The sequence below is a fragment of the Mustela nigripes genome, chromosome 3, assembly GCF_022355385.1.
Source record: "Mustela nigripes isolate SB6536 chromosome 3, MUSNIG.SB6536, whole genome shotgun sequence".
NCBI lineage: Eukaryota > Metazoa > Chordata > Mammalia > Carnivora > Mustelidae > Mustela > Mustela nigripes.
The window spans coordinates 26,489,844-26,515,220 of record NC_081559.1 but is presented as its reverse complement, the minus strand read 5'-3'; the positions used below and the strand labels follow the sequence as shown (position 1 = coordinate 26,515,220).

The 25,377-nt window shown below is 53.6% G+C and overlaps 1 protein-coding gene and 2 long non-coding RNA genes across 3 annotated transcripts in view; 1 reads left to right on the top strand and 2 right to left on the bottom strand.

Moving 5' to 3' along the window:
• Positions 1–1,908: 1,908 nt before the first annotated feature.
• IGFBP2 (insulin like growth factor binding protein 2) overlaps positions 1,909–25,377 on the bottom strand; it is a 24,264-nt gene continuing 795 nt past the window's right edge. Inside the window, exons 2-4 of the mRNA XM_059393444.1 lie at positions 4,888–5,117; positions 3,775–3,915; positions 1,909–2,408 (exon numbers count right to left, since the gene is read on the bottom strand). Coding sequence (XP_059249427.1) covers positions 2,244–2,408; positions 3,775–3,915; positions 4,888–5,117 — 536 coding nt within the window. The 3' untranslated portion in view covers positions 1,909–2,243. The remainder of the gene's footprint in view (positions 2,409–3,774; positions 3,916–4,887; positions 5,118–25,377) is intronic.
• On the bottom strand, positions 19,655–21,241 carry LOC132012875 (uncharacterized). Its single transcript, XR_009402789.1, has 3 exons — positions 20,907–21,241; positions 20,444–20,522; positions 19,655–20,114 (listed from the first exon to the last, which is right to left on the bottom strand). It is a non-coding gene; the product is annotated as an uncharacterized LOC132012875 (long non-coding RNA).
• Positions 25,049–25,377, top strand: part of LOC132013530 (uncharacterized) — a 16,607-nt gene continuing 16,278 nt past the window's right edge. Inside the window, exon 1 of the long non-coding RNA XR_009403028.1 lies at positions 25,049–25,374. This is a non-coding gene — a long non-coding RNA (uncharacterized LOC132013530). The remainder of the gene's footprint in view (positions 25,375–25,377) is intronic.

Genomic DNA, 25,377 nt, shown 5'->3' with positions numbered 1-25,377 from the left:
GGAAGCTGCGACGTGCTCAGAAGCACTCTGCAAAAATATTACAGAGCTGACCCGAGTCAGCAACCTTGGGGCATGGTGGCTGGTGCAGTGCTCACTCAAGCAATGGCTGGGCGATAATCCCTCCCATTTTATAAGGTCCTCTAGTTTGCAGAGCCTATGCCCATCCACGGTCTCACATTGTTATCACCCTGCTATTTGAGGCTGAGACCATGCCCATTAGACAGATGAGGAAAACTGAGTCTCAGATAAGGCGAGTGATATAGCTCTGGGGCAATAATGCAGCGTGGGACAGGATTCAAACCCAGGTATCCTGACCCCAGCAGTTCTTCTTGCCCAGCTCTGCATGAGAATCACCTGGGAACCTGAAAACAAGCGAACAAACAAACAGAAAAACGTACCTGGGGTCCACTCCAGGCCCATCAGATCCGACTGTCCGATGGTGGGGCGCTGACAAGTATTTTAAGTACCCCAGTCGACTCCAATGTTAGCCAAGGTTGAGAAACGCTGCCCTGTCCTGGGACAACAGCCACCAGCTCCCGGCTACAGCTGAGAGGTATGGGGCAGGAGCACCCATACCCATGGATGAACAGAATCAGATCCCAGGGAATGGTGGCTGTCCCACAGGGTGCAATTCCAAACCGCATCCAGAGCGCCCTAGGCTCTCTCCAGGCAGTCCACCCTGCTTCCACCCAGAGAGGCTGTATAACTCAGGGCTGAGCAGCACCCACACTCTGGAATTAGGGGCCCCAGCCTGGGCCATGGAGGTTGGGTACCTCTGGGGATTTTTTTTCCTTCATCTGTGAAAGTAGAGCTAATAGTGCCTCATTTATGGATTCATGAGGACTAATTGAATTAACTCGCTTCCAGAGCAGCAGACCAAATGGCCTGCTGGCCTTGGCCTTGGCCTGGTACAAGCTAGAGCACTGACTAGGGTAGGTCTGCTTTGGGGGACCTGGTTTTCTTTTAAGGGGAGAAGTTCATCCCCCACCCCACCATCACCACTCATGAGGGCCCCAAGTGTCCCTCTGCCTCTCCTGAGTTTCTAGAAGGAAGGTCAGGAGGGATATGGGTGGAACGGAACCACCTTCCTTCACTTCCCTGGAAGGAAAGGATCAGACTCCCCACACAGAAGGGGGGCTACTGAGAGGTGGGGCTCTGTGTCCTGTGCTAGGGAGGGGAGCACTTCTTTCCTTGTGGCCCCGTGCAAAGTCGGGGAGCTCCTTGCAATTTGCCAGAGGTTAGGTGCCCCCAGAACACAGGGGGTAGAGCACTCACATAGAATTTTGCTTCAGAGATAGGGTCTGCATCTGCAAGTGTGTAGTCCCTGCCTCTGTTAACATTGCTATTCTAGAAGCCAGTTACTTGGGCCTCTTGGAGAGCAGCACCTGAATTCTGAGGCAACACTTTCATGAACACGCTGGAGCACACCAACCCTGCTCCCTTTCCTTAAGGACCTGGGGACTGTCTCCCCCACCCCACCCCGGCAGAGAAGGGAGCTCTCCTTATTTGAGGCGCCAGATGCCTCCACTGTCTCTGCGATCCACCTGAACTTGGGAGAAGGAAAGGCACTCGCTCCACCTCTCCTCCCTCATTGCCCACCCAGGGGCAACCAGGGGGCCCAAGCTTCATTCAGCTGGGAGTCCAGGGGGAGACAGCAGATTCCTGTGGTTTGAGTAGCGGATTCCACCTGGACTGGGGGCTTTAAGTTGGCCTAGGCCAAGGCCACGTGAGGGAGGCCATTCTCCTTCCTCCTGAATTCTTCTCATTCCCAACCCAACCAAAGCCGTGCCTGTCCCCTTCCCAGGCGCTGTCCCCAGGAGTTGGGAACAGAGCTGGACAGATGAGACGGGCAGGCCCCGGTATCTCTTTCCCAAGGAAGCCCCAAAGACTCAGGCAAAAGACACACACTTTATTTTTCCTTCCTTTATTCTTAAGCAAAAGAAACACGGGGGTTCAAAAATAAAAATTTATTTCCCCCCTCCCAGGCCTTTCCCCCAGCTTGGCCACTGCAATCACCCTTCCTCCCCAGCAGGGACAGGAGAAGGCGAGGGTGCAGACAGCTCCAGCTGGGGAGGGGGAAGGCGGGGGTGTGCCGAGCTCGGTGCTGATCTCTTTCCAAATATAAATACACGTGTCAACACTCCTGGAAAACCCTCCCACCTACCACGCAAGGCTCTCCTCTCTCTGGCAGTGTTTGGAGAGGGGGTGGGGGAGGGGAGTGCCCGGCACCGGCTGGCTGGGGGTTACTGCATCCGTTGGCTATGTACCCCACGGGCCTCCTGCTGCTCATTGTAGAAGAGATGACACTCGGGGTCCCCCCGGATGGTAGGGGCTCCCTGGATCAGCTTCCCAGTGTTGGGGTTCACACACCAGCACTCCCCACGCTGCCCGTTCAGAGACATCTTGCACTGGGGAGAGAGAAGAGAAGGATGTGGAGGAATGGCCCTGAAGCCCGCAGCTCTCCTCCCCTTCACGCAGCCTGAGGTCCGCTGAGCAGCTCTGCAGGCTGGTGCTTCACAACCTTGACGGTGCACCAGGGACCTCGCTAACATGCAGACTCGCCTTCAGAAGGTCTGGAGCGGGGCTGAACTCCACTCCGTGCACAAGCTCCCACGTGACACCGGGACCCACCAAACATGCTCCAGTTAGCAAGGTGCTGGGGAGTGCCCCAAGCTGAAAAGACTCAGTCCCCACCCACAAGGAGGTCCTGTCCCGTGGGGTCGCCAGCAGACCAGGGTTTAGTTACAGTATGAAGTGAAAAAACGCATGTAATGGTAGAAGTCAACACGAGCACAGGCCCTAGTGTGGGCCGTGCACTGTGGGAGCCACCTACACACTGCTCATTCAGTTACTAGTTTTTAAGTGTGTGTGTGTGTGTGTGTGTGTGTGTGAGTGTGTGTGTATGCGTGTGAGTAAGCTCTATGCCCAACGTGGAGCTCCAACTCCTGACCCTGAGAGTAAGAGTCGCACTCTCGTCCCACTGAGGCAGCCGGCGCCCCCTACCGTTCTTCTCTAGCATACACGTTCATTTAATCCGCAACCACCTTGTAACTCAGGGACCATTAATTACTCCACCACTTCACAGATGACCAGAAGGAAGTACAGATAGATTAAGTAACTTGACCAATGTCACACAGCTAATAAGAGGCATAGCTAAGAAGCCATTCCTGTCCCAGGATCCCTGCTCTTATCCATAAACTAATTAATTACCATGAAAAATCCCTTCAGTTACCGGTAAGGGACAGGACACAGTCTGTTTTTCATTAGAAGAGATCACTATTTCTTTTCAGCCCCAAATACAGTAACCGTCACACATTTAGAGGGCGCGTGTACAAACAGCTTTGAACACTAGACTGGTATTTCAAGCGGCAAGATGTCTGCCTGGGCTGAGGGAGGTATGGACGTGAGCCCCACCCCCCGACCCCACCGCTGTGCAGGGGGAGGGCAGTAGAGGCAATTAGTCAATGGTATAAATCAGTGATTCGGGAAGTGTGGTCCACGGGTCATCAGCCATTCCTGGGAGTTTAGTAGAAATGCAAACCCTTGGTTGCCACCCAGCCTTCTGGAATGGTCTGACCCAGGAATCACTGCCAGGCAATTCTAAGGCCCAATAAAAACGTTGAGAAACATTAGTGGAACCTAACGTGGCTTCTCCCAGGCGCTCCACCCAACCCAGACACCAAGGGCTAATGGCAGGCAGCTGAGTAAGAAGAGGCAGCCTCTGGCAAGAGCAAGGCACAGCTGGGGTTCAGGGCCAAGGACATTCCCTCTCACCTGTTTGAGGTTATACAGGCCATGCTTGTCACAGTTGGGGATGTGTAAGGAGTAGAGGTGCTCCAGAGGACCCCGCTCATCTGGAAGGTGCATGGTGGAGATCCGCTCCAGGACCTGGTCCAACTCCTGCTGGCAGGGGGTCTGTGGGCACAGACAAGCACAGATGGGAAAAGAGGATTCTCAGAGTGAAACTGAGCTCATGGAACAATGGCCCTCAGAACCACCTCCTGCACAAGGAAGGGATGTTCCCACAGCCAGAGAGCTGGTTGGTGGAACCAGCCAGGGACTACTGACAGCGATCTCACTAATATGTCATCGTGTCCACGCCAGCCTCTATGAAAGTCCCATGGATGGGTGTTTTCACCCGTCTTTCACTCTGTCAGTGGCTTTCAGGGGCCAAAATGGGATCTCCTTGGAAAAGCGAATTCAAATGGCTTTCTTTTTTTTTTTTTTTTTTTTTTTTTAGATTTTTTTTATTTATCAGAGAGAGAGAAGGGGAGAGAGCGAGCACAGGCAGACAGAATGGCAGGCAGAGGCAGAGGGAGAAGCAGGCTCCCCGCTGAGCAAGGAGCCCGATGTGGGACTCGATCCCAGGACGCTGGGATCATGACCTGAGCCGAAGGCAGCTGCTTAACCAACTGAGCCACCCAGGTGTCCCTCAAATGGCTTTCTCTAGAGGACCTCTGCCCCGACCCCATGGGCCAACTTCCACCCCTTCCCATTAACCCAACCGGGACCAAGACCCAAGACAAGAGAGCTCAGCTGGAGAGAGGAATGGGGGCAGCCGAGTGAGGGGAACACATCCCAGCAAGCTCAAGCAAGTTCAAGTCCATCTCTAGCATCCATTTCCTTGCCTCTGCCCTGACGCCAAAAAGAAATGTGGAGGTTTCAGAAGGAGGGGACTTCAAGAAACCATATACCCAGTCTCTTTCACAGCCGACAACTGAGGTCCCCGAAAGAGACACTGACCGGCCAGAAGTTCCCTGAATATGCTGGTGGGAGAACCAGAAAGGAAAGTGCTTTGTCTACAGGCAAATAGGACACGGATGTTACTAGGTGCCCTCCTCCACCGCGAGACCTCCCACCCCTCCAAGCACACCCAGCCCCTCTGACCCTGGCAGGCGGCGGCCGCAGCTTCTTGGGCTCATCCAGACCAAGGTGATGCTTGCCCCCCTTGCCCATCTGCCGGTGCTGCTCGGTGACCTTCTCCCGGAACACAGCCAGTTCCTTCATGCCCGACTTGAGGGGCTTCCGACTAGCACTGCCTCCACTGCCCAACAGGTTCACGGTCCCGTCCACATGGTTCTCAACCAGACCTCCTTCAGAGTGCTCGTCACCGTTGTCTGCAGAGAGAGGAAGGGAAGAACTCTAGGTGCCGTTTTCAGAATGGCAGGGCCCCCAGGGCCACTGTGAACCCCTGAGGATGGAGATGACCAATAGCCATACGATTGTTCTAAACAATTTACATAGACTATCGATTTCAGTTTTGCGGCAACTCTTGGGGGGCGTTACCCCAACTTTGACAGATGCGCAAGTCAAGGCACACAGGAACCGAGACTGAGCCCGCGAATCTGGCACTGGAACACAGGCCCACTGACTGAAGAAAACCCCTGGGAGGCCTCCTCGGTACTGCCTCCATCCGGAGCAGCACGGAGGAGCACGGAAGGAGGAACGTGTTTGCAAGGCTCTCACCGTGGAATGGCATTAAGTCCTCCTGAAGCCATCACTCTCCCCTAGAGAGACCTCCGAGGCTCACCCACCAGAACCCCCAGGTTAAGGTCTTCATCATCTGTGGCCTAAAAGGGCACAGATTGGGTCCATTTTCAAAACTAATGCCTGAGATCCCTGGCCAGGCCAGGGTGAGGTGAGGGAGTGAGAAGGGGGAAGAGCCACCACCAGAGCCCGCAGCGTCTGACACCCCGCTATCGCTCATCTGCCCACCTGCCCCCTTCTCGTGTCCGCTGATGACTCAGGCCCACGGCCGCTCCAGCACTGTCCCCAGCGGCTCTGACCCATTCCCGTGTCTGTCTCGGCATGCCACCACCAGCCACATTCCAGAGAGCCCGGGGAACAGGAACCGGCTCCACTCTGCACTTTCCGCTTACCGCGAAGCATGGAGAATCACCCGATGCTCGTTCAAAGGTACCTGTTAAGTCTCTTTCCACCTTCCTCAGCCACCAGCCCCTCAACTCCAGGGAGAGGCTCCTGCAGGGTGCACAGCTCAGGTGGAGGGGCCCTAAGAGCAGCCCCCAGCTACCACAGGCTCACGCTGGCTCGGTCGGTCCAGCCAGGGGAGGCCCAAGGAACAGAAGGGCATGGAAGAGTCGTAACCAGGGAGACAAGCTCTCACGGGCTCTAGGAGGGCTGGGACTCAACAGCCCCCTGTGGATACAGGAGGGCCAACCAGGTCTCAGACCCTGGGGCCTAAAGCCATCCCCCAGCAGGTGCCAACAAGACCTAGATGTGCGGAGGGAGTATTTCTAAACAAATTTTGCACGTTTTCTCTTCCCTTTTGTGTGCTTTCAAATACAGCCCCGATAACATAACTGAATGGCTCTTACAATATTTCTACACAAGGGTTTCAGATGAGACACTTAGGACCTGGTAGTCCCCTCCGAGTTCAGGAACAGGGTGGTGGGCTCAGATGCCCACTGTCCTGGACAGAGTTCCATGGGACAAAGAGCTGCCCTGTAAAAGGGGGGCCGTGATGCCCACTCTGGGTTGTTGCAAGCTGAGGCGTTCACTCACTCCCTCCATGGCTAAGGGGTGGGGACAGTCTTGTGCTTCCTGGGGAACTGACACCTGCTTTCACAGAGCAAGCTCCAGAAGACTCTGGTGGAGTCTGGCCACCTGACCCCTGGGGCCCGTCCTCACCAGCTGTGGCAGCATTCCTTTAGAAAGCCAGCACGTGACCTCCAGACTAGCGAGCCCCAGCTGATAGGGTATTCTGGAGTTAAATCCCAGCTCCCCGACTTTTTTTTTTTTTTGAAGATTTTATTTATTTAACAGAGAGTGAGAGATCACAAGTAGGCAGAGAGAGAGGGGGAAACAGGCTCTCCGCAGAGCAGAGAGCCCAATACAGGGCTCGATCCCAGGTCTGTGAGATCATGACCTGAGCTGAAGGCAGAGGCTTAACCCAATGAGCCACCCAGGCACCCCCAGCTCCCCGACTTTTTACGCCATCTGTATTTGTCCTGCACATATAACCTCCCTATGCTTCCATCTTGTTACCTGAACTGTTAGATAGATCATCACAGCCCCTACTTCACAGGACTGCTGAGAGTATGTTACAGGGAAAGCAGTTAAGATAAGGCCTGGAACATAGAAACTCTGTGTCCTGTTGGTGATAGTACTTTGATGATGAAGACAGCAACTGCCTCAGTTATCCATTATCTGCTCGCTCGGCAATGCAGAACCCAAGAACCAGGCAGCAGAGGAAGAGAACCCCTTGAGCATCAAAACAGCTGTCAGCACGTTAAAGCATCGGCAAGTTCAAGTGCTTTCCTCACAGGGCGCGGGGACACTCAGCACAGGAACACTGCTGGTTTGCAGGAGCATGGCTCCAGCGAGCCTGGTCTCTGGATGTCTGGTTTCTACGGCCACGGCAGAATAAAATCAACAAAATTAAAAGGAAAGAGAAGGAAGGCATGTGGACAGTGGCGAGAAGTATCGAATGGCAGGAAGATAAGAGGAGACTGAAAAAAAACAAACGTAAGAACTTTGGGCATGTTTAGTGCATCACAAACAGCTCCACACCCATGGATGATCCCGGAGGACTTCCATACTGTGTAGTCCAAAACAAGAGTTGTGTGGGTAATGACAAGGACCGTGGGACATTCAGAAAAGAGGGCGGGGGGTAACATGCCAAGCATTCCCCATTAAAAAAAGAAAAAAAAAAGATGTCTATCCAAAATTGTTAAACTTTAGAAAAATAAAAATTGAAATATTTATTTTTAATAAATTACTTTTTAAAAATATTTCATTTATTTATTTGACAGAGAGTTCACAAGTAGGCAGAGAGGCAGGCAGAGAGGGGGTGGGGAAGCAGGCTCCTTGCTGAGCAGGGAGCCCGATGCGGGGCTCGATTCCAGGACCCTGAGATCATGATCTGAGCTGAAGGCAGAGGTTTAACCCACTGATCCACCCAGGAGCCCAAAAATTGAATTATTTAAATGAGTAGGCACTCTGAAAATTCTCTCTAGAATGGCTATTTCCCCAGGGGTTCTGGGTAGCCCGGGTGTTACCATAGATAAACCAATCACAGGTCGAATCCTGTTCCAGAAGCCCAAGCACCACCTGCAGGGGATAGCCTATTTGAAGCCATTTGCCACCAAGCTGGCTGGGAGTTCTGTCCCCTCCGTATTCGATCAGACCCATCCACCCACCCCAAACTTTCGTCACACACCCTGTCTCCCGACCCCAGCACTGTGGACACTGGGACCAGAGGATTCTTCCCTGGCGAGCTGTCCTTTGCGCTGCAGGATGCCAAGCAGAATCCTGGGCCTCTACCCACCACAGGCCAGGAGCCCTCCTGAAGTTGGGACAACCAAAACTAATGGCCCCCAGGAGCTGAAAGTGCCTCCCACTGAAAAGCACCCTTCAGAAGTTAGGCTTTCTCCAGAGCCCCTTGCTGAATGACCTCAGACCCCGCCTAAGGCAGATCCAAACTGCTATCTTCACCTCCCTCGGCTAAGACCCTCCACCACGGCTCCTCCCCCAGCACACTTCCAGAGTCCAGGAGTCCACCCTCTGGTTCCAGAGGACTTGAAGGTTCCTGTTCCCCCTTCCCTGAGCTCTCCTGGGGCTCAGACCACTGACAGGAGCCAAGGCAGCATCCGCTGGCAGAGTCCCAGAGGTCAGTCCGCCTCTAGCGCTCAGAACAAGGCATCTGAAAACAGGTAAGACGAACAAGATGCACACGGGTAAAGAGGCATCAGGCCGGCAGGCTCCGGACAGAGCTGGCTTGTCATTAGGCACAGCGGGCCCAGAGCCCAAGGGCCCAGGGAAATGTGGGGGTCTATTTTAAAGTCAAAAGGAAAGGGGTGCCTGGGTGGCTCATGGGTTAAAGCCTCTGCCTTCGGCTCGGGTCCTGCCTCTCTGCCTACTTGTGATCTCTGTCAAATAAATAAAATCTTTTAAAAATAAATAAATAAATGAAATCAAAAGGAAAAATATGCTTTTAGGTAAATTTTCTTTTAAGTCTTGATCTATGATACCAATACATGCACCATTCTAAGATACATTTACCAAATATGACTTAACATCTTTTCACAGAGGAGGACCACAGATGCCCAGGCATCCAGGGCCGCAGTCCGAACGCAGCCCTGCACCAGGCCCCAGAAGGCAGGGGCCTACGGGGCCCGTCTGCTCCCAGGAGGGCAGAGTTGGCTTCCTATCCTGAGATGGCCCCGCCCTCTCTGAAGTAAAGGTCAGTTTGTCCGCCCTCACGCAGGCCACCTGGATTCCAGGCTAGGTTTCGTCCCATTCCATTATTGATCCCAATGCTGCCAACGCACATGCTATTAAGATGAAGAAATCCACGGGTCTGGTTTGCTGACGCACATTCTGACGCTCCACACCTTGAAGTCCAAGCCCAGGGAAGGGCCTGAGGGCTGACTGGGTGGAGACCACACGAGCTTGCAGACCGAAGCAAGCTTTGGTTCCATGACTGGTCTATTTCCAGCCGAGAAGCTCAAGAATTCAGGCTCCCAAGTCACATAGCCCGACCGAATCCCAGGTCTCCACTTAGCTGTGCAGCCCCAGACATGTCACTTAAGCTCTCTGTGTTTCCACGGCTCATCTATAAATCACAGACCAACAGCACCCACTTCCAGTGGGCAGCCAGACTGCCGGCGACGCTGCCCGTAGACACAGTGCCGGGGAGCACGCAGAGCCAGCTCTCAACGGCTCCTCCCACACTGGGGCAAGTACCCACCCGGCACTGCCGGGCACATGGGCCTTATCCCATCATTACCCAGTGCTTTCCATACATTCTCTTCCAGGGGACAGGAGCGATCCGCAGGAAAACATTCCAAATGGAGAACTCCAATTAGAGATGGAATGTGCCCTCAGAACAAAAATACCAAGTTGCATTTTTTTCCCCTGCCCAAGAGTGAGGTTCAGAATACTCTCTATTACACAACCACTGATGTATGCAGCTCCATGGGCTGCAGTGCAAAGGTCAGTCTAAGCAATCGTTCTTAGCAGTCCAAATCCCACAACTGGAGAAGGCTTCGGGCTTAGGGATAACCCACAGGGGCCTCCGGGGTCCCCAGAGATCTTCCCCTAAGGATTAACTGTTCTCTACTCCATAGCGCCCCAGGAAATGGTTCACCGCTGAAGCAGGGAGTTTGCCGACTATATATGGAAGGTCAAGTTTTTCCGAAGACAAGTGGGGGAGACCACAGAGGGCCTGGAGTGTGAGAACTCCCCTCCTGCATCCTGCCATGCCCCTCAACCTCATGCACCTGGAGGTATGCTCCGCTGAGAAAAGCAAGGACAATCAGAGGCAAGCAACGAGCAAACCCAAGGCCCAGAAGGACTACCACCTGGTCTAGAGGAGCTACACACTACCGCTATGCCATCAACAGAGTGCCTGGGGTCCCCAACATTGTCCTCTGGCTCTGCCTAACTAGGTGGACCGGTCACTCCCTCCAGGAGAAAGAGCTTTGCACCTTCATTCTGCATTCCGGACTACCCTGGTTTTAAACTTTAATTTTGGCATAGCCTTTTTTTCCCTGACGTGATCTTGTTGGATCGTAGCACTGACAACCTGACCCAATGCATGAAAACCCTTGTGTTGGACGAGTCCCACTCTCACGAAACCACATTTTCTCCTCATGCGATGCTCTGACCTCCACACTCCAATTCCTGATCTATAGAAAACCTCAAAGCCCTCTTAGGAAAATAGGCCCCTGAACTCCAAACGCAACCCCGTACTCCTTCTTGCTTAGAGTGTGATTGAGGCTTTGTCCTTACACAGGCCTGGCGAGAAAAGGGAACTTTTCCCGGGAACATGCCACATCTTCCAACAAACGACTATGCCTCCCTGCTTTCTTCTTGTCTTTATTCTTAAGAAAACCTAGGCATTCCTCACCTTCTCCTTTAGCCTACCTCCTCTCTGGAAATCTAAGAGCTGGGGGTCCCCCAGAGAAGATAAACTCTGACTCCAAATCTGTCCTTCCCTCCCGTGGCTTCGCCTCCTTCCGCAGGTAACGGCACTGCAGGCTCTACGAGAATGGATTCCCAGCAATGGGCCAGGGGAAGGCTGGCCGCTTTCCCGGCTCCACTCTCGCCGGACACAGAACTCACGTGGCTTCTGCTTTGTTGGTTTCTCCCCAAATGCACTTAATCTTGACACATGTTGGGCAAAAGAATTAATACTAACTCCCATCTTCTCGTTAACATCCATGGCAATGGACAATTCATTAACAAAGTCGAATGGGCAGAGAACTCCAGGAGTCAAGAGGACTTCCCGTTTTGCTGCTTCTGTTTCACCCATGATGTTGGCCAAACCCTCTAACCTTCCCGAGCTCCCCCTTCTCCAGTGTGAAAAACGTGTATAAGAATCCTACTCCAGTGAAGGCTGCGACTTATCATTACCATTTGCCCGGGGTGGGCAAAATCAAGTTCCAGAAGAAATGTGCAGACAGGTGATCGATTTCTTAAATGGGTAAATGGAAGATTCACGTACCAGGCAAGGGTGGGGAAGATCCGATCTGTCGGATGGCCATGCACACTGGAGAAAAACGAGTTACCAGAAGTTCTGCAATACTCTCTCTCTGCATATTCCTTCTAAAGCCTGATTTTGTTGATCGTATGAATTCTGTATGTCGCTCAACATCACAGTTCTCTGGCATCTGATGGAAGTCCTTGGGCAAGCGTGGATTCACCTAAATAACTTTACCTTTACAGAATTTGTGGGAAGGCAGGCGAGAGAGGGAGGGAGGAGGGGCGGGAGGGGGATGGGAGGGAGGGAAAGGCGTGCATAACGACCACGCAGGCATAGGGGAGAAAGGGCTCATCGGTAAAGTCACCAAGATGCAGGGGAACCAGCTGTCTTGAAAAGAATGTAAAGCCAGTGCCTTCAGATGGCTGACTGTGGCCCCCATGTGCAGTAACACAGGCCCCCGAGGCTGGGGTGGAGAATTCAATCCCCGCTGGAAGGCAGGCAGAAGGTAGCCATGGATGGGGAAGAAAGGGGAGCTTCTTTGGCATCTTTCAGCTGAGGTCCTTGGTCTCTCTGGGTAAGTGGCCTCGTTTATGTGTCTCCCTCCCTCCTTTCTTCTAAAGGTCAGAGGCAGCCAGCCACCCTGGTGCTCATAGGGGAATTCTGAAGAGAGTGTATGTACATGGACATCCACTGCGGTGGAGGCTGGCACCCATGGCACATTCCAGCTTCAGGAATGACACTCTCCCGGTCAGCCCATCTACCCCCTGCTGGCACCCAGCTTCCTTCCAAACTCCCTTCCCATTCTCTCCCAGCCTTGGAGACCCTGCTCCCTACACCCAGCACCCCTGTGTGGTGTCAGCAAAGCAACCCTGAAGTCTCCCAGATGCCACCACACTGGGCGAGAAACCCTCCGGGCGACAGACCAGGAGCTCCTAGGCACGGCTATGGCACAAAAGGAACTCCCTTTGGGGAGGAAATAGCTACAAGCAGCCTCTTCAGTCCTTCCTGATCCCCCGTCATCCAGGCTGTATCCCACAGGGGCAGGCACTGGTCACCTCACCTGTGGCTCATCATCCTACCCTTGGAACTACCACGGGCTATTGGAGATGATGCACGAAAGCAGGACATCGAGCCCACTGCCGGCCAAGCCACCCTAAACTCTTTCTGGATTCTCTTTGAATACCAGCTCTTCAGTTCAAAACTTTGGCTAACTTGCTCTAGCCAAGCAGGAAGAGAAGCACTGGCCTAAAAGCCAGTGGGGGGGGGGGGGGGGGGGGCGGGGGGCGGGGAGGTGGCAGTGTGCAAGGTTCTGATCCCAATGCTAGCACCATGCCCCGGATAGTGAGTGATGCCCATCAGGGGTTTAAGATGTGTAGGCTTCAATATATGGGGGCACCTGACTGGGGTAGTTGGTAAAACACATGACTCTTGATCTCCAGGGCAGGATTCGAGCCCCACGTTGGATGTAGAGATTACGTATTTTAAAAAAAAAAAAAAAAAAAAGAGCTCAACCTGCTCATCCATAAATTAAGTGAGTTCGATTAGGGGAACTGCGCCCTGTCTTGCCTGTTGATCAGAAATCATCCCAAGAGCTTGCTACGAATGGTCCTGGACTCCAGCCCCCTGGGGTTCACGGCAAGCCTGAGCAAAGGTTAAATAAAGGCTCTGTACTTTTAACAACTCCCTCCAAGCTCTGGCATTTCCAAGGCCCCATTCCTCTGCGTTTCTCGCTCTCCTGCCTCAGTTCGCTGAAGAACTTCTTGGTGACGGGAGAATGATGCCAGTTCTTTTCAAGGGACAGGACTTCATGGGAAGACAGTCTCATAAGCTCTTTCCATCCACAGGCTCATAGGTTCATAAACAGACGCGTATACATGCATGGATGCAACAGGGGCCCTTCTTGGCCAGGCATCATGGAGATTTCTAGAGCATGCCCTCACGGCGCCATCTCCTCTCGGGCTCCACCGAGTTAGCAGGAAGAGCTCGGCCTCTACAGAGCTTCCCTGCCTGTGCGCTCTCTAAAGGGCTGCTTTATAAACACCAGGGTCATTCCTGGAATCACAAAGACCTGGGGAGGGTTAGCGCTGAGGCACACCGTTTGAGAAAACAAAAACAGGCTCAAATTCAGCCAAGGTCCCCTGGGACTCCGTGAGCCAGGCTGTCCTTGAAGAGCCAGAGAAATTGAAAGCAAGATGGCAAACAGCCCTATCAGCTTTCACCCTTTCCACGGGTCCCAAACATGTCTCCTCTGGCTCAACTAAAGCCATCCAAGAACCCGGCAAGGTAACCCCGCCACAGAAACCCCAAGGGGGTAGAGAGTGTGCTCCGGTGCAAAGCTGGGATAGGGGATACGGGAACAGGAAGGAGGTGCCTGACCCAGCAACTCTACATCTCCCCGACACGTACACAAGAACATGCATTACAGCATTACCTGTAGGGGCAAACCCATGCCAGCAGCCTTCCAGCAGGTGAACGGAGAAGGAAATTCAGTAGGGTAAATACAATGGAGTAATACACAGCAGTTGACCAGAATGGCTCGGACCTGTGATCACTCCAATGATCTATCCACCTAACAGACCTCTAAACCTAACGCTGACACAGAGAAAAAGTTGCAGAACGAGTCCTTTTTGCACACGTAACTTATTTTCAGAGAACTCTAGATGTTGGGCATCTATTAGCAAATCTGTTTTGCCAAGGAACAGAAACAGGAAGGAATGCATGCTGGTGGCTGCCTCTAGGGACAAGGGACAGCAACAAGAGGCTGGTGGGGAAAGCCATCGGGAAATATTTTTTTAAGCAGACATGAAGCTGGGACACGGGGGTGGCTCAGTCGGTTAAACAGATGTGAAGCCAACAGGACAAAATGTCCTCCACTCCCAGTTCTGGGTGGCAAACTGGTGTTACTGCATGATTCCTATTACTTCTTCTCTGCATTTTTACCATTTTTTTAAAGATTCTATTTTTAAGCAATCCGTAATCTCTATAGCCAACGTGGGGCTCGAACCCACAACCCCGAGATCAAGAACTACACACACCACTGAGCCAGCAGGTGCCCTACAACCATTTTCTTTAACAAGTCATTTCCCTCATCACATTCGTTCCTCCCTCTCCTTGCCAAGCAGGGGTATCCGTGAACTTGGGGTGCCTCTGAAAGCCCACTGGGTGCAAGAGGGCCGAACATGAGTGACCTGGCCAACTTCACTGGCACTCACAGGCCACGACAGTGTCACCAGGGTCACCTGCCTGCCAGAGACTGACCATGGGCTCCTGGCCAGGTCTCTGTGGGATGAAGAACTGAGAAATGAATCAGAGGAAAGACCCAAAGAGAATGGAAGACAGTCACAGAGTCCAGGAGAGGAGGACAAAGGAATCAAGATATTGCAGACCTGAGAAGGGAAAGCCAAGGGGACAAGGGCATCCCAGTGGAGCCCACAGGGCACCGGGGACACCCACAGGTGTGGCGTGGTGCAGGTGCCCACAGGCCAGTCATGCCCGGAAAAAGGGAGACAGCTGTTCCAGTTCCCTGAGGCCCAGAGAGTAAGAGCCTTAACTGAATCAGAACGATCCAGGGTAGAAGCCACTCAAGACTTTCACGGTAATTACTAAAACAGGTAGCACACACGGCAGATGGGGAAAAAACTGCAGACTTGCAGACTTGCTCTGGTAGAGTTTAGGAGGAACCTTTCAAGGAAGAAGGGCAATATGGCTTCCAAGTGTCCAAAGGCCCCTGGACTGAGACTATGAAGGGCCATCCCTGGGCAAAGCACTCTTTTATTGGACTCCGCTTCTCTCACAACTCCCTACCCAGAGCACACTGGCAAAAAGCCCGGGTCCCTGCTCTCCCTTCCTCCTCCAAAGGATGGAGCTTCTTGAAGATGCAAATGTGGACTTCGCGCCCATAGCGCTTTAAAGAAAAGTATGAAAAAATGAAAGGAGGGCCGGAAGGACATTCGGTGTGCTCGATTCACTTTTCTGGAAGACAAGATGGTGCCTTCTAAGTTGAAAGGAGAGACCCGTCAAACCCAATTCTCTCTCTCCTGTGACTCGACTCACCAGAAAGGGTTCTCACTATTTCACCTGGAGAACTTCCCAAAAGCCTTGGTTGAAAAGGCTAAAAGCTGCCCCTTCACTTGCATTCGATTTATAAAGAGCTCTACTGACTTTTGGTTCCTTCATAGTTAATATTCAACTTTTTAAAATGCTTCTCTTGGGGCCTACAGCTGGCTCGGTCAGTAAAACTACACGATTCTTTATCTTGGAGTCGTGAGTCTGAGCTCCACGTTGGGTCCGGAGATTACTTAAAAGAACACAATTAAATCTTTAAAAAAAAAAAAAAAAGTTTCAAATAAAACGAAATGCTTCTCTGGCTCCGCTGGTGCCGAGTCGCGTGTCAAACGCATCTTCACATTCTCGCACGCGGCACACGGCATGCGCTCCCTCCATGTGTAACCCTCAGGATCAGGACAGCTGGCTCCCTCAACACCACCCCACCCTTCTCTGGCCTAGGGTCCTGTGTTCTATTTAATTCTCACTTTTCCAGCCTCTCCCTCACCATCCAGGACCCCCAGCAGCAAGACTGGTCAGGAGTTTTGAAAAGGGGAAAAAAAAAAAAAAAGGGATCAGCAAGTGAAGTAAAGAGGTAAGAGAAAAGACGCGTCCCTCTCCCAGGACCCACATTCAAACAAGCGTTCCCACACTCCGTTCGGAGGATATGACCCCACAGACCAGCTCCCGGAGTGATCAAGACTGGGTCCTACCCACGCGTCTCCTCCTACCCTCGCCTTCCGCCCGCCTCCTCTCCAGCCCCGTGAAGGCTGTTCCCAGGGACTGTGGGCCTGACAAACTGAACCTGGGGGGCGCAAACAGAAACTAAAAACCTGTAAAGATGTCCAGGATTGCCTGCCCACACTCTCAAAACCAGCACAAGAAGCGTCCTGAATATAAATAAGTGTCTTTAAATAGGTCACCATGCTTTTCTTTTTCCTCAACGAAAAGTTCACTAATTGTGTCTGATAAAATAGGTTGTCACATCTGGGGTCCTCCCTGGTTCTGCTCTCTGGGCAGACAGGCAGCAACGGGAACCGGGGACAACCCGCAGAGCTTTGAGGGAGACTCCCCGACTCTGGGGCGTAAACGGGCCACGCTCTCAACCACTGGCAGAACCGTAATGAGTGACCGTGGCACCAAAGGCCATGACCACCCACTGGAAAACCCTCCACCACTAACCCCATTCTGGGCTTTCCAAAGCCAAGGGCAGCCATCCAGGGAAGCCACACCCCACGGAAGAAGCCATTCCTCTGAACCGGATCCCTCCGTCCCTGCTCTTAATACACTTGGCAAATCAGAAAATACAGAAAAACAGTCCCTCTCCTCCTGTTCCGTGGGCTGCGATTAGGCGAAGAAGGAAGGAGAACCTGCAGGACATCGATTATCGCAGTTTCTGGGCTAAGAGCTTTGTGGACAGAACTGCATTTTATCATTCGGCAATCACACGAGGTTGATAGTTTCTTATCCCCTCTCACCTTGACAAAAAAAAAAAAAAAAAAAAACACACAAAGCCAGAGTGTTTGAGGCCAGCTGTCCAAAGTCACGTCATCACTGGCAAAGCCAACACCAAATCCAGGTTGTTCGGCTCCAGGGCTCTTCAGGGAACCAGGCTGGCGTCTGGTCATTGGCGTCACTGGCAGCTTTTAACCCCCAGGGCTTTATTCCTTCTGTTTGATCACCTTCGTCCCCTCCTCATCTAGGGATCTTGTCTTGCCTGTCCCTGGAAAGCCCTTCTGATCTCCCACACCCATCCTAGCTGGGCTCCCTTTCCTCCCGGCCAGCCACACCTCCTGCCGCTGTTGCTATAGAAACGACCCAGCCTTATCAGGCGGTTTGGAGACAAGGGCCCCCAGGGGACTGCCATTTTCATTTTATCTTGGCCTCAGGCACTTTCTCGTGGACAGGCAACTTGGCACCTCCATCCAAAAGTCAAGGCCCTGGGAGAAGCATCTGGTGACCCAGATCCACTCCGGTCTGCGCCTGCACTGGAACTGGAATGCAGCCTTGATTTCTTCATCTGTCAAGTGGGGAGAATCCTGAGGCTAAAACAAGAGCTGGAAAAAAAACCAAAGCCAAACCAAAAAAACTCTACGAACACTTTCGTCAAAGTGGATGATGTCTGGAAGAAAGTGATTTTAATTACCATTATTTTGTCCTTTACCCCTTGGGGCAGACCCTTGGCTCACTGCACCCCACAATCCAGCCCAGACCCCTCCTGCTAGAAGGTCCCACCTCCTTGAATCCTTTCAAGGGTTCAACATGCTAAGCCTCCCCATGTCCCACCTCCCCAACTTGCTGAGGCCTTCCTGGGTTCTGAGGCCCTCCCTCCCTGGCTTCCTGGCTTCCTGCCTCCCAGCACTCAGCTCCTTGAAGGAAACACAGGCTGACACACCTATACCCATTCACTAATTAGGAACCCCAGGCTCTCCTCTGCTCAGGCCAACTGAAGGGGGGGCCCATGGGCCAATTCTCCAGCCCCACAGCTGGAGGCCAGCCAGCCCCTGCCCCTTCTCCCCAATCTCCACTCCTGCCCTGCCTCCCAACAGCCAGGAAGAGATGTGGGGCTGGCAGCCAGAAGGGGCCCCACAGGCTGCCAAGTGCCCCCTCCCCCCACTAAAAAAAAGGTTGTGGGGGGAAACAATTCCTGACTACAGTCGACTCTGTATTTCTTTCCGGAGAAGCCGGCTTTCTGAGCAAGGTCTCCCTCTGCGCCCTGACTGACACCCAGGAGCTGAGCCAGAGCACATCTTCCCTGGCTATGTTAAAGAACAGGAGTGGCCCAGGAGGAAGGGCTTAGGGGGATGGTCCATTTTCCAGGAAGGGAAAAAAAAATCCATAGCCAGTACACTCTACTCACTGTGGAGATGGAGGTGGGCTGCAGTTACCCTGGAACCTGAAAGCCAACAAGCTTCTCTGGACTGACTATCCCATCTGTAAAGTGGGCTTCTCCTCTCGGCACCTCCCTCCTCATGGTCATGAAGGCCCTCCAAGTCGAAGGAACTTTCCACCTCAGATTCCCAGTGGCAAGGGCTGTGTTTTGTCCCAACTGTCCTGGGTTTCACTACAAGCCTCTGCTGACCCCTGAAGATTCAAGCAGCCCCCTTCTCTGCTTCCTGGGGCCTCCCTCCCACCAGAGGCTCCAGAGCACAGCCGCCACTATCATTATGCCCAGAAAGGCGGTCACTCAGAGGGCTTTCTGGGACCACGAATGGAATCAGACACTGGGAATAATCTCAGAGCCCAGAAAACACTCTCCCCAACAACCCCCCGCCACCCTGCACTCCTGTGGAGAGCCCATCAAACCTTTTCGAAATGAGAGGCTGCTCCCCAACTCAGAGCGAGGTCCACTCTGCAGACAGCGTAGTAAGGACACGTCACTTTTTGGACAGAATGCCCAATGTCTTTGCCAGGATCACGTTCAACTTTCTGGCACCCAAGGCTCAGGCAAGAGAGACGTGAGAGCCCATTTTCCTGGAGCAGGAACCAGGCACCCCAGGGCCTTCCCTGCCTTGGACAACTCCCCGGCCGTGCAGCCCGGCCCATGCTGTAGGTACTCAGTGTGCTAAGACCAGCTGGCTCCCACCTGACCCTATTGTTCTGAAGCTGGGTCTACAGCAGGGCGCCTGTAGGGGGCTGTCCCCGGAGGAAGGAGCTTCCCACCCCTGAACGGGGGCCTCAGGGATCCTCTGGTCCTCCGAAAACCTCAGACAGCTAGGTCCTCACGGCTGGCTGGCCGGGTGAAGGCAGAACCCAGCCCTGTCACCAGCTTAGAGCAGCAAGCCCGCACAAGTACCCAGGGTCCCAACCCTGGGGCCACTTCTGTCCCTGCAGTCCCTCCACTCCCAACTGAGGGATTAAAGGGTGAAGCTCCCAGATGAAGAACAGTCAGCCTCAGACATCGGGGTACGAGCCCTAAGGAGCACTGCCTAATTCATCCCTAAAAAATGGAAGCCTTCTCACCTCAAACCACTTGTTTGACGTCAAATCCATTTATACTGTATTTAAAGTACAGTTTCCTTACCCTTTCTACAAACAGCTCAACTACAGTCTGTGAAAGTAGGCCAGAGGGATGGATATTTCCATTTTATACGTAAAGAGATGAAAAAAAAAAAAAAAAAGAAGTGCTTAGTTTTGTCTGTATTATCTAGCTTTCCACATACACACACCCACACACAGACACACACGCGTGCAGGTGCCCCCCTACAGAGTTGCTGCTGTCGATATTTGATTTACAGATAAGGAAGACGGAGGCTGGGGGAGAACCTGCCTTGGCGAGCACGTGGTTGGAAACCGGGCTTTGAGCTGAAGCAACTTCACACCTCGATGAGGCCACGAAGCACGACCCTCAAACTTCCAGGGAGACACGCGGCCAGCCCGACACAGCCCACGTGGACTTCGTTTCGAAGGCCAGCTCGCTGGGCGTCAGGGAGGAGACACAGTCGGCTGCCGTCAAGGCAGCCAGCGTGTGTGAGCACCGGCTGCAGGCCGGACGCTCGCCGACACCACAGCTGTCCTCATGCGCACCCCGCTGAAGAGACGCAATCGTCCCCGTTCCACCAACAGGTAAACTGGTATTCGAGGAAGGCCCACACGCGTCAGCACTCGGGTTCTCGAACTCAGGCTGCAATGGAACCCGGTCCCCATGATGGCACAAGCAGGGCGGCCACCCCCCACCTCTGCTCACCCCACCCTGGGACCCTTTTGTCTCTCCCAACTGCAGCACACTGGTCACCTCCCTCTCTGTGAAGTCCCCAGGCCTTGAGCCTCCCGGTGGAGTTGAGGGAATGCAAACAGCCAGACCTGGCCTATGCATGGCAGGTGTCCAGGAACAAACTTTCGGGCTGACGGGGTCAAAGACTTTTGTTGCCTACAGCCCCCCCTTCCCTTGCTTGACCACGGGGGCGGAGGGGAACAGAAGGAAGGTCAGCAGCTTCTCAGCTCGTGACTCACCTGCTCAGCCTGAGCTGAGCTTCAGAGTCCAAAGCTGCAACATGGAGGTAAAACGCCTCCCTCTCTCCCTCACAGGGATCTTGGAAGACAGGAGACAAAGCAGGCTAGGAAGCCAGTTCATGATACGAGGAAGACAGATGGGAAGGCGACCGAACCCCTGGCAGCTGCCTGCCAATCTCAGCAAAAAGCTGGCCAGAGACAGCAAGGAGTAGAGAGGCCTAGAACGTCTGCCAAACAGAACACCAGCTCCCCTGGTGACTTAAAAGCTTAACCTTGCTCCTCTCTGCCTTGGTTGCAGGGAGAGCAACCCTAGCACAAACCCCCTTGGGGAGGTGACCCCTGCCCCCCCCCCCCCCCCCCACAAAGCCCAGCCCCATGTTCCTCTGCCAACCACCCTCCTCATCCCAGAATTAGACTTGTTTCCAGCATTCCAATCCCCACCACCTACGGGGTCTCCACCTACCTGGAGTCCTGTGGAAGGCTGGGGTACATCTCTCTTCTGTGCCATTTCTCAAGCCTTACCCGCTTGAACCCGCTGTTCAAGACCCAGCCATAGTGGGAGAGGCCGAGGGGGCCAGGGGAGAGGGGGTTAGAAAAGCAGCATCGATTAAGCAGGGAAGGAAAGGGGGACTGGGAACACTAAGAACGGACAGACTGAAATGAAATGCTGTCCCTGGTGATGAGGCTCTTCAAAAATAGTAATAACCGAGCCCTTTGTCATCGCTGTTGTTGCTGGTACCGTGTTGTAGCATGTGAGCGGGGTCAACAACAAAACCAAATGTGGGCAGAGCCTACATATTTTCTGCTCCTCCTTCATTCCCTTCAGAAGACCCTGCTGTGCCCCCAGCCCCCCACCAGGAACTGTCGTCCTATTTTGCATTTCACTGGAACCAAGAATTTTTGGAACTTCCTTATATCAAAATTTAGCAACTGTGCATCCAGTTTTCTACAGCAGAGAACAGCTAATGTGAGACCCGACAAGAAGCTAACCTGATTAATGGGCTCCAGTACAGGGATTCTCTCCAAGGAGGTCCTCAAGATGCAGGACAAAGGGAACCAAATAGGCTCCTGCTCCCAAGGCCCACAGGCGTCTTTCTAAGACTAACTTCTACATAGTCCCCTAACCCATAGGAAGGATTTGCCCGAAAATTTCAGTTTAAAGCTCCGTGCTAAGGTAAGCAAAATCTTAGAACTGTCTAAGCTTCCCTCTTCCCTCTGCCTGCCAGGAAACTCAATAGTTCAACTTGACCAAGAACCACTGCAAAGACAGACCTCTGCCGTGGTCGTGAACACATAGATTCCTCTTTCCCCTGGACACCACCACCTATGCTAATTCAGAGACTCCTCAGCCCTATTTTTACAAGATCCTATGACCTGGTTACAGAGGATTTGGTTTCCTCAAAGCTTCTTCAAATACCTTGTCAGGGGAATGGATGAGATCGTTATTACCACACAAAGGGAACCATCACGGTGAACAATGCGGACAGAGTGGAAGGTGAGTAAGGAGATTGCAGGCAAAAAACCCTTGATTCCAAGACTTCCTCGGATTCCAGCCCTCAGAGGAGCACAAGGGACGGAGGAGGCAGCCAGCCCACCACTGCTTGCCTCCTCGCCGGCCCGGTTGGGACTTGGGGAGCCACACCCTCCAGACCAGACCTCCCTCCAAGGCCAGAGTGTACACAGCCACATCCCACTAAGTCAGGTGGCCCAGGAACCACCGGTCTCAGTCCCCCTCCCGCCACCTCAACTCCCCCACCTCCTCCTCCCAACGCGTCCTGGTGACTCAGGCAGAGCAGCTTAGCGGGGCAAGTGCTGGGTGTTCTGTCCAGAAGGGGGGAGGGTGGCGGAAGGTAGTGGTGTTAGCAATCAGTGACAGTGGGTCCCACTCATTCCCCAAGTCTATTTTACGACTTTGAACTCAGTATGCAAATTTATGCAAGACAAGATGCAAAGCAGCGCTTGGAGCCAGAAGTCCCATTGCTTTTCTCCCCTTTCTTGAAGCTGCACTGAACCACTGTAAATCAGCGCTAGCCTCTGCCCCCCTTTCTGGTCCCCCAGCAACTGCAGATGCAAAGGCTCCTCAGACCCGCCCGCCCGCCCGCCTGCCTGCCTGCCCTGGGACTTTGAATGACTGCACATTTCTATAGCACGTTTATATGTGCAGACGGCCAGACGGCCACTGGGGCGGCTCCGCCCCTCGGCATAATCCCAGGCATTGTACACGGCAGGGAAGGAGGCAGGGAGATGCGGAGGGAGCCAGTCCACCCCGCCAACCCTGAATTCTGAAAGGGTGCCCACTTCCTCCTCTTACCCCGACATTTCTAGGCACTCCTGCCCACTCCATCAGCAAACACACCCACACACTGTTAAGATCCAGACCTCAACAGATCTCAGGGGGCCCCCCACTCCCATTTTTCTTCCAGGCTCACTCACCTATTCCAACCCCTAGTCTGACATGCTGAGTTTCTCTGAACCAACCATTCCTGACCCATCACCCCCAAGGGATGGAGGCTCAGCACCCGCAGATGTGCCCCACCCCCCACCCCCTGCATCCCAGCCGTCCCCAGGAAGTCAGCGACACAGCCCCTGAGTCCTGGGAACAAAGACAAAAGAGCTAACAGCAAAGCCGGAACTGCTGGGGTTTGCTGCCTCAAAATAAGAGGGTATGTTTAAAATTCTCAAAAGCAACCTGCTCAAAGAGGAATGCAGTCTGGGATGGGAGAGAGCTCGTTCTCCAGAGAGGGGAGAAAAGGGGACGGGTGATGGAGGGGGGAGGAGGCAGCCTTCAGGGCTACGGTCTCTTCTGGGTGCATCTGGGCCACATTCTGTGCACCGTGACACCCAACCCGGACCCCAGGGCTCTATGGGCAGTGCCATGCCCCTGCCCAAGACCCTCTCTGGGACAGAAGCCTCGAAACTTGCCCCTCTCTTTCCTGCACCCCTGCCAGCCCAGGTTTCACCCTGCAGTGCCCCCTCTTGCCCAGTCCTCAAGCCTCAGCACCCTGCTTTGGAACACTTCTTTCCAGGGTGCCCACCCAGCTTCCACATCTAGCTCCCACCCCCCACCCCCGTGCCCCCTCTTCCCAGTCTGGAGCACAAGAGAAATATGCGGAAGGCGTCTGTCTGGGCACTGGGAGGAGAGAGCTGAGGAGGCAGCTGGGGCTAGCTGGCGGAAAGGAGTCCCATAACCAGGCAGAAAATCCAGAGTGACATTCTTCCCATGAACTCACCCCATTGTCCCTGGGCTCCCCTGACAACTCCCCCCTTCGGGCTCTAGGGAGGAGTGAATGGGGAGAATCTCCCGCATCTGTTCTGGGGCTTGGAAGCAGGAGAGCGGCCAGTGGAAAGGAGGAAGAGTGAAAAAAGTACAAGGTTTCGGGAGGACCTGTGCCCGGCACTTAATGATTAAGACGATCACAATCCAAAGGAGTCTGTGAACTTGGAGGCCTTTGAAAAGTTCACCCTGCTGAGGAAGATGTTTAGTTTCTCAGAGTTCAGCTCAAAAAGCACAGTACCTCCCTGGTGGGGAGCGGGGGGGGGGGGGGTGGCAGGCAGGAGCGAGGGGGCCACGGAGCAAGAACACAGGGCCAAGTCTTTTCCTTTTATTATGACTTTCTAAGAGAAGCAGGAGGGAAGGGTTAATTTGGAGGCGGGGGGGGGGGGGGGGGGGTGGAAGCAAGCAGAGGGAGAAGAAAGGGACTCAGGGTTTCTGCTACCTCCTCTGAGGAAACCCCAACTTGCTCTGCACTCAAGGTCAACATGTGCCAGAGAAATAGAAGAAAGATTTCAACTCTTACCCCCAATTCCATTCCCAAGGAGAACAGGGAAAAAACAATGGCTGGGGAGAGGAAAGGTGGGGAGGCCTGACCTGACGGTCCTGGGGGGCGGGGAGGGGGTACATGACTAGGACCGCATAAGCTTACAAGCAAGCAAAAATGTTTTCACTTATCCCTTTTCTTCCTTTCTTCCATTTTTTTTTTTTTTTTTTTTTTTTTTTTTTTTAAGCTTGAGGAACTTGGTCAGACTCGCTTGCTTTTTAAAACAACAGCAGCAGGCAGTGGACACATTTCCCAACTGTCTCCAAGAAGAAAAAAAAATAATTACAGTCTCCTCCAGACCACTGGGGCAGAAGGCTTTTGTAATTTTTAAAAACAAAAACCAAAACAAAAGTGAGATTCTGACTGCCTGGTCGTGTCCCTCAAAATCGTTTTGGGGGTAATGAGGATCCCTTACAAAGACTCCTGGGGCCCCCCCTTCCACCGCACAGGGAGGATCTCCCCGGATCAGGACGGGGGTAACACCTCCCCGCGGTCAGAGCAGCCCAGTCCAGCGCCCGGGCATCGTCTTGCCTTCTGCCCTGGGGCCCAGATGCTCCAGTGAGTAGCACTGCTGCCCCCGCCCCGGGTCTGCAGCCGGCGACCCGGCTTAAGTTACACTGACTCAACTGCTGGGCAGAGACTCCGAAATGCCCCTCTCTTATTGTTCCTCCCAACAGAGAAGCACGAGCCTTCTTCGTTCTCCCCGGGATAAGAGCAGAGCTCGTCTGCGTTTCTCTCCTAAGCAACCCACCCTACGGAGTACCAAGTCCTTTCTTTCCACCTCACCATCCCAAACGGAAGGGTCCCTCGACGAACTGCCGCCCTTCTCCTAGCGCCCCGCTCTCATCAGACGTCCCGAAGTCACCGGCACCCGCCAGCCTCCGCCCCCCAGCAGTGTCCTCCACCCGGACCTTTCCAGGAAACCTTCGGTCGGCGGCCACCGACTCAAACTGTGCCCCAGCTAAGCCTCAAGTTCGTACTCCCCCAGGTCTGGCCAACACCCTCCTCCCCAGTATATCCCCCCTTCCAAAATATAAGTCGAGGTACGTCCACCCGGGGAAGACCACGGTAACAGGGATGCCTCTCCTCTGCCCACTTATCCCCACCAAACCGGTA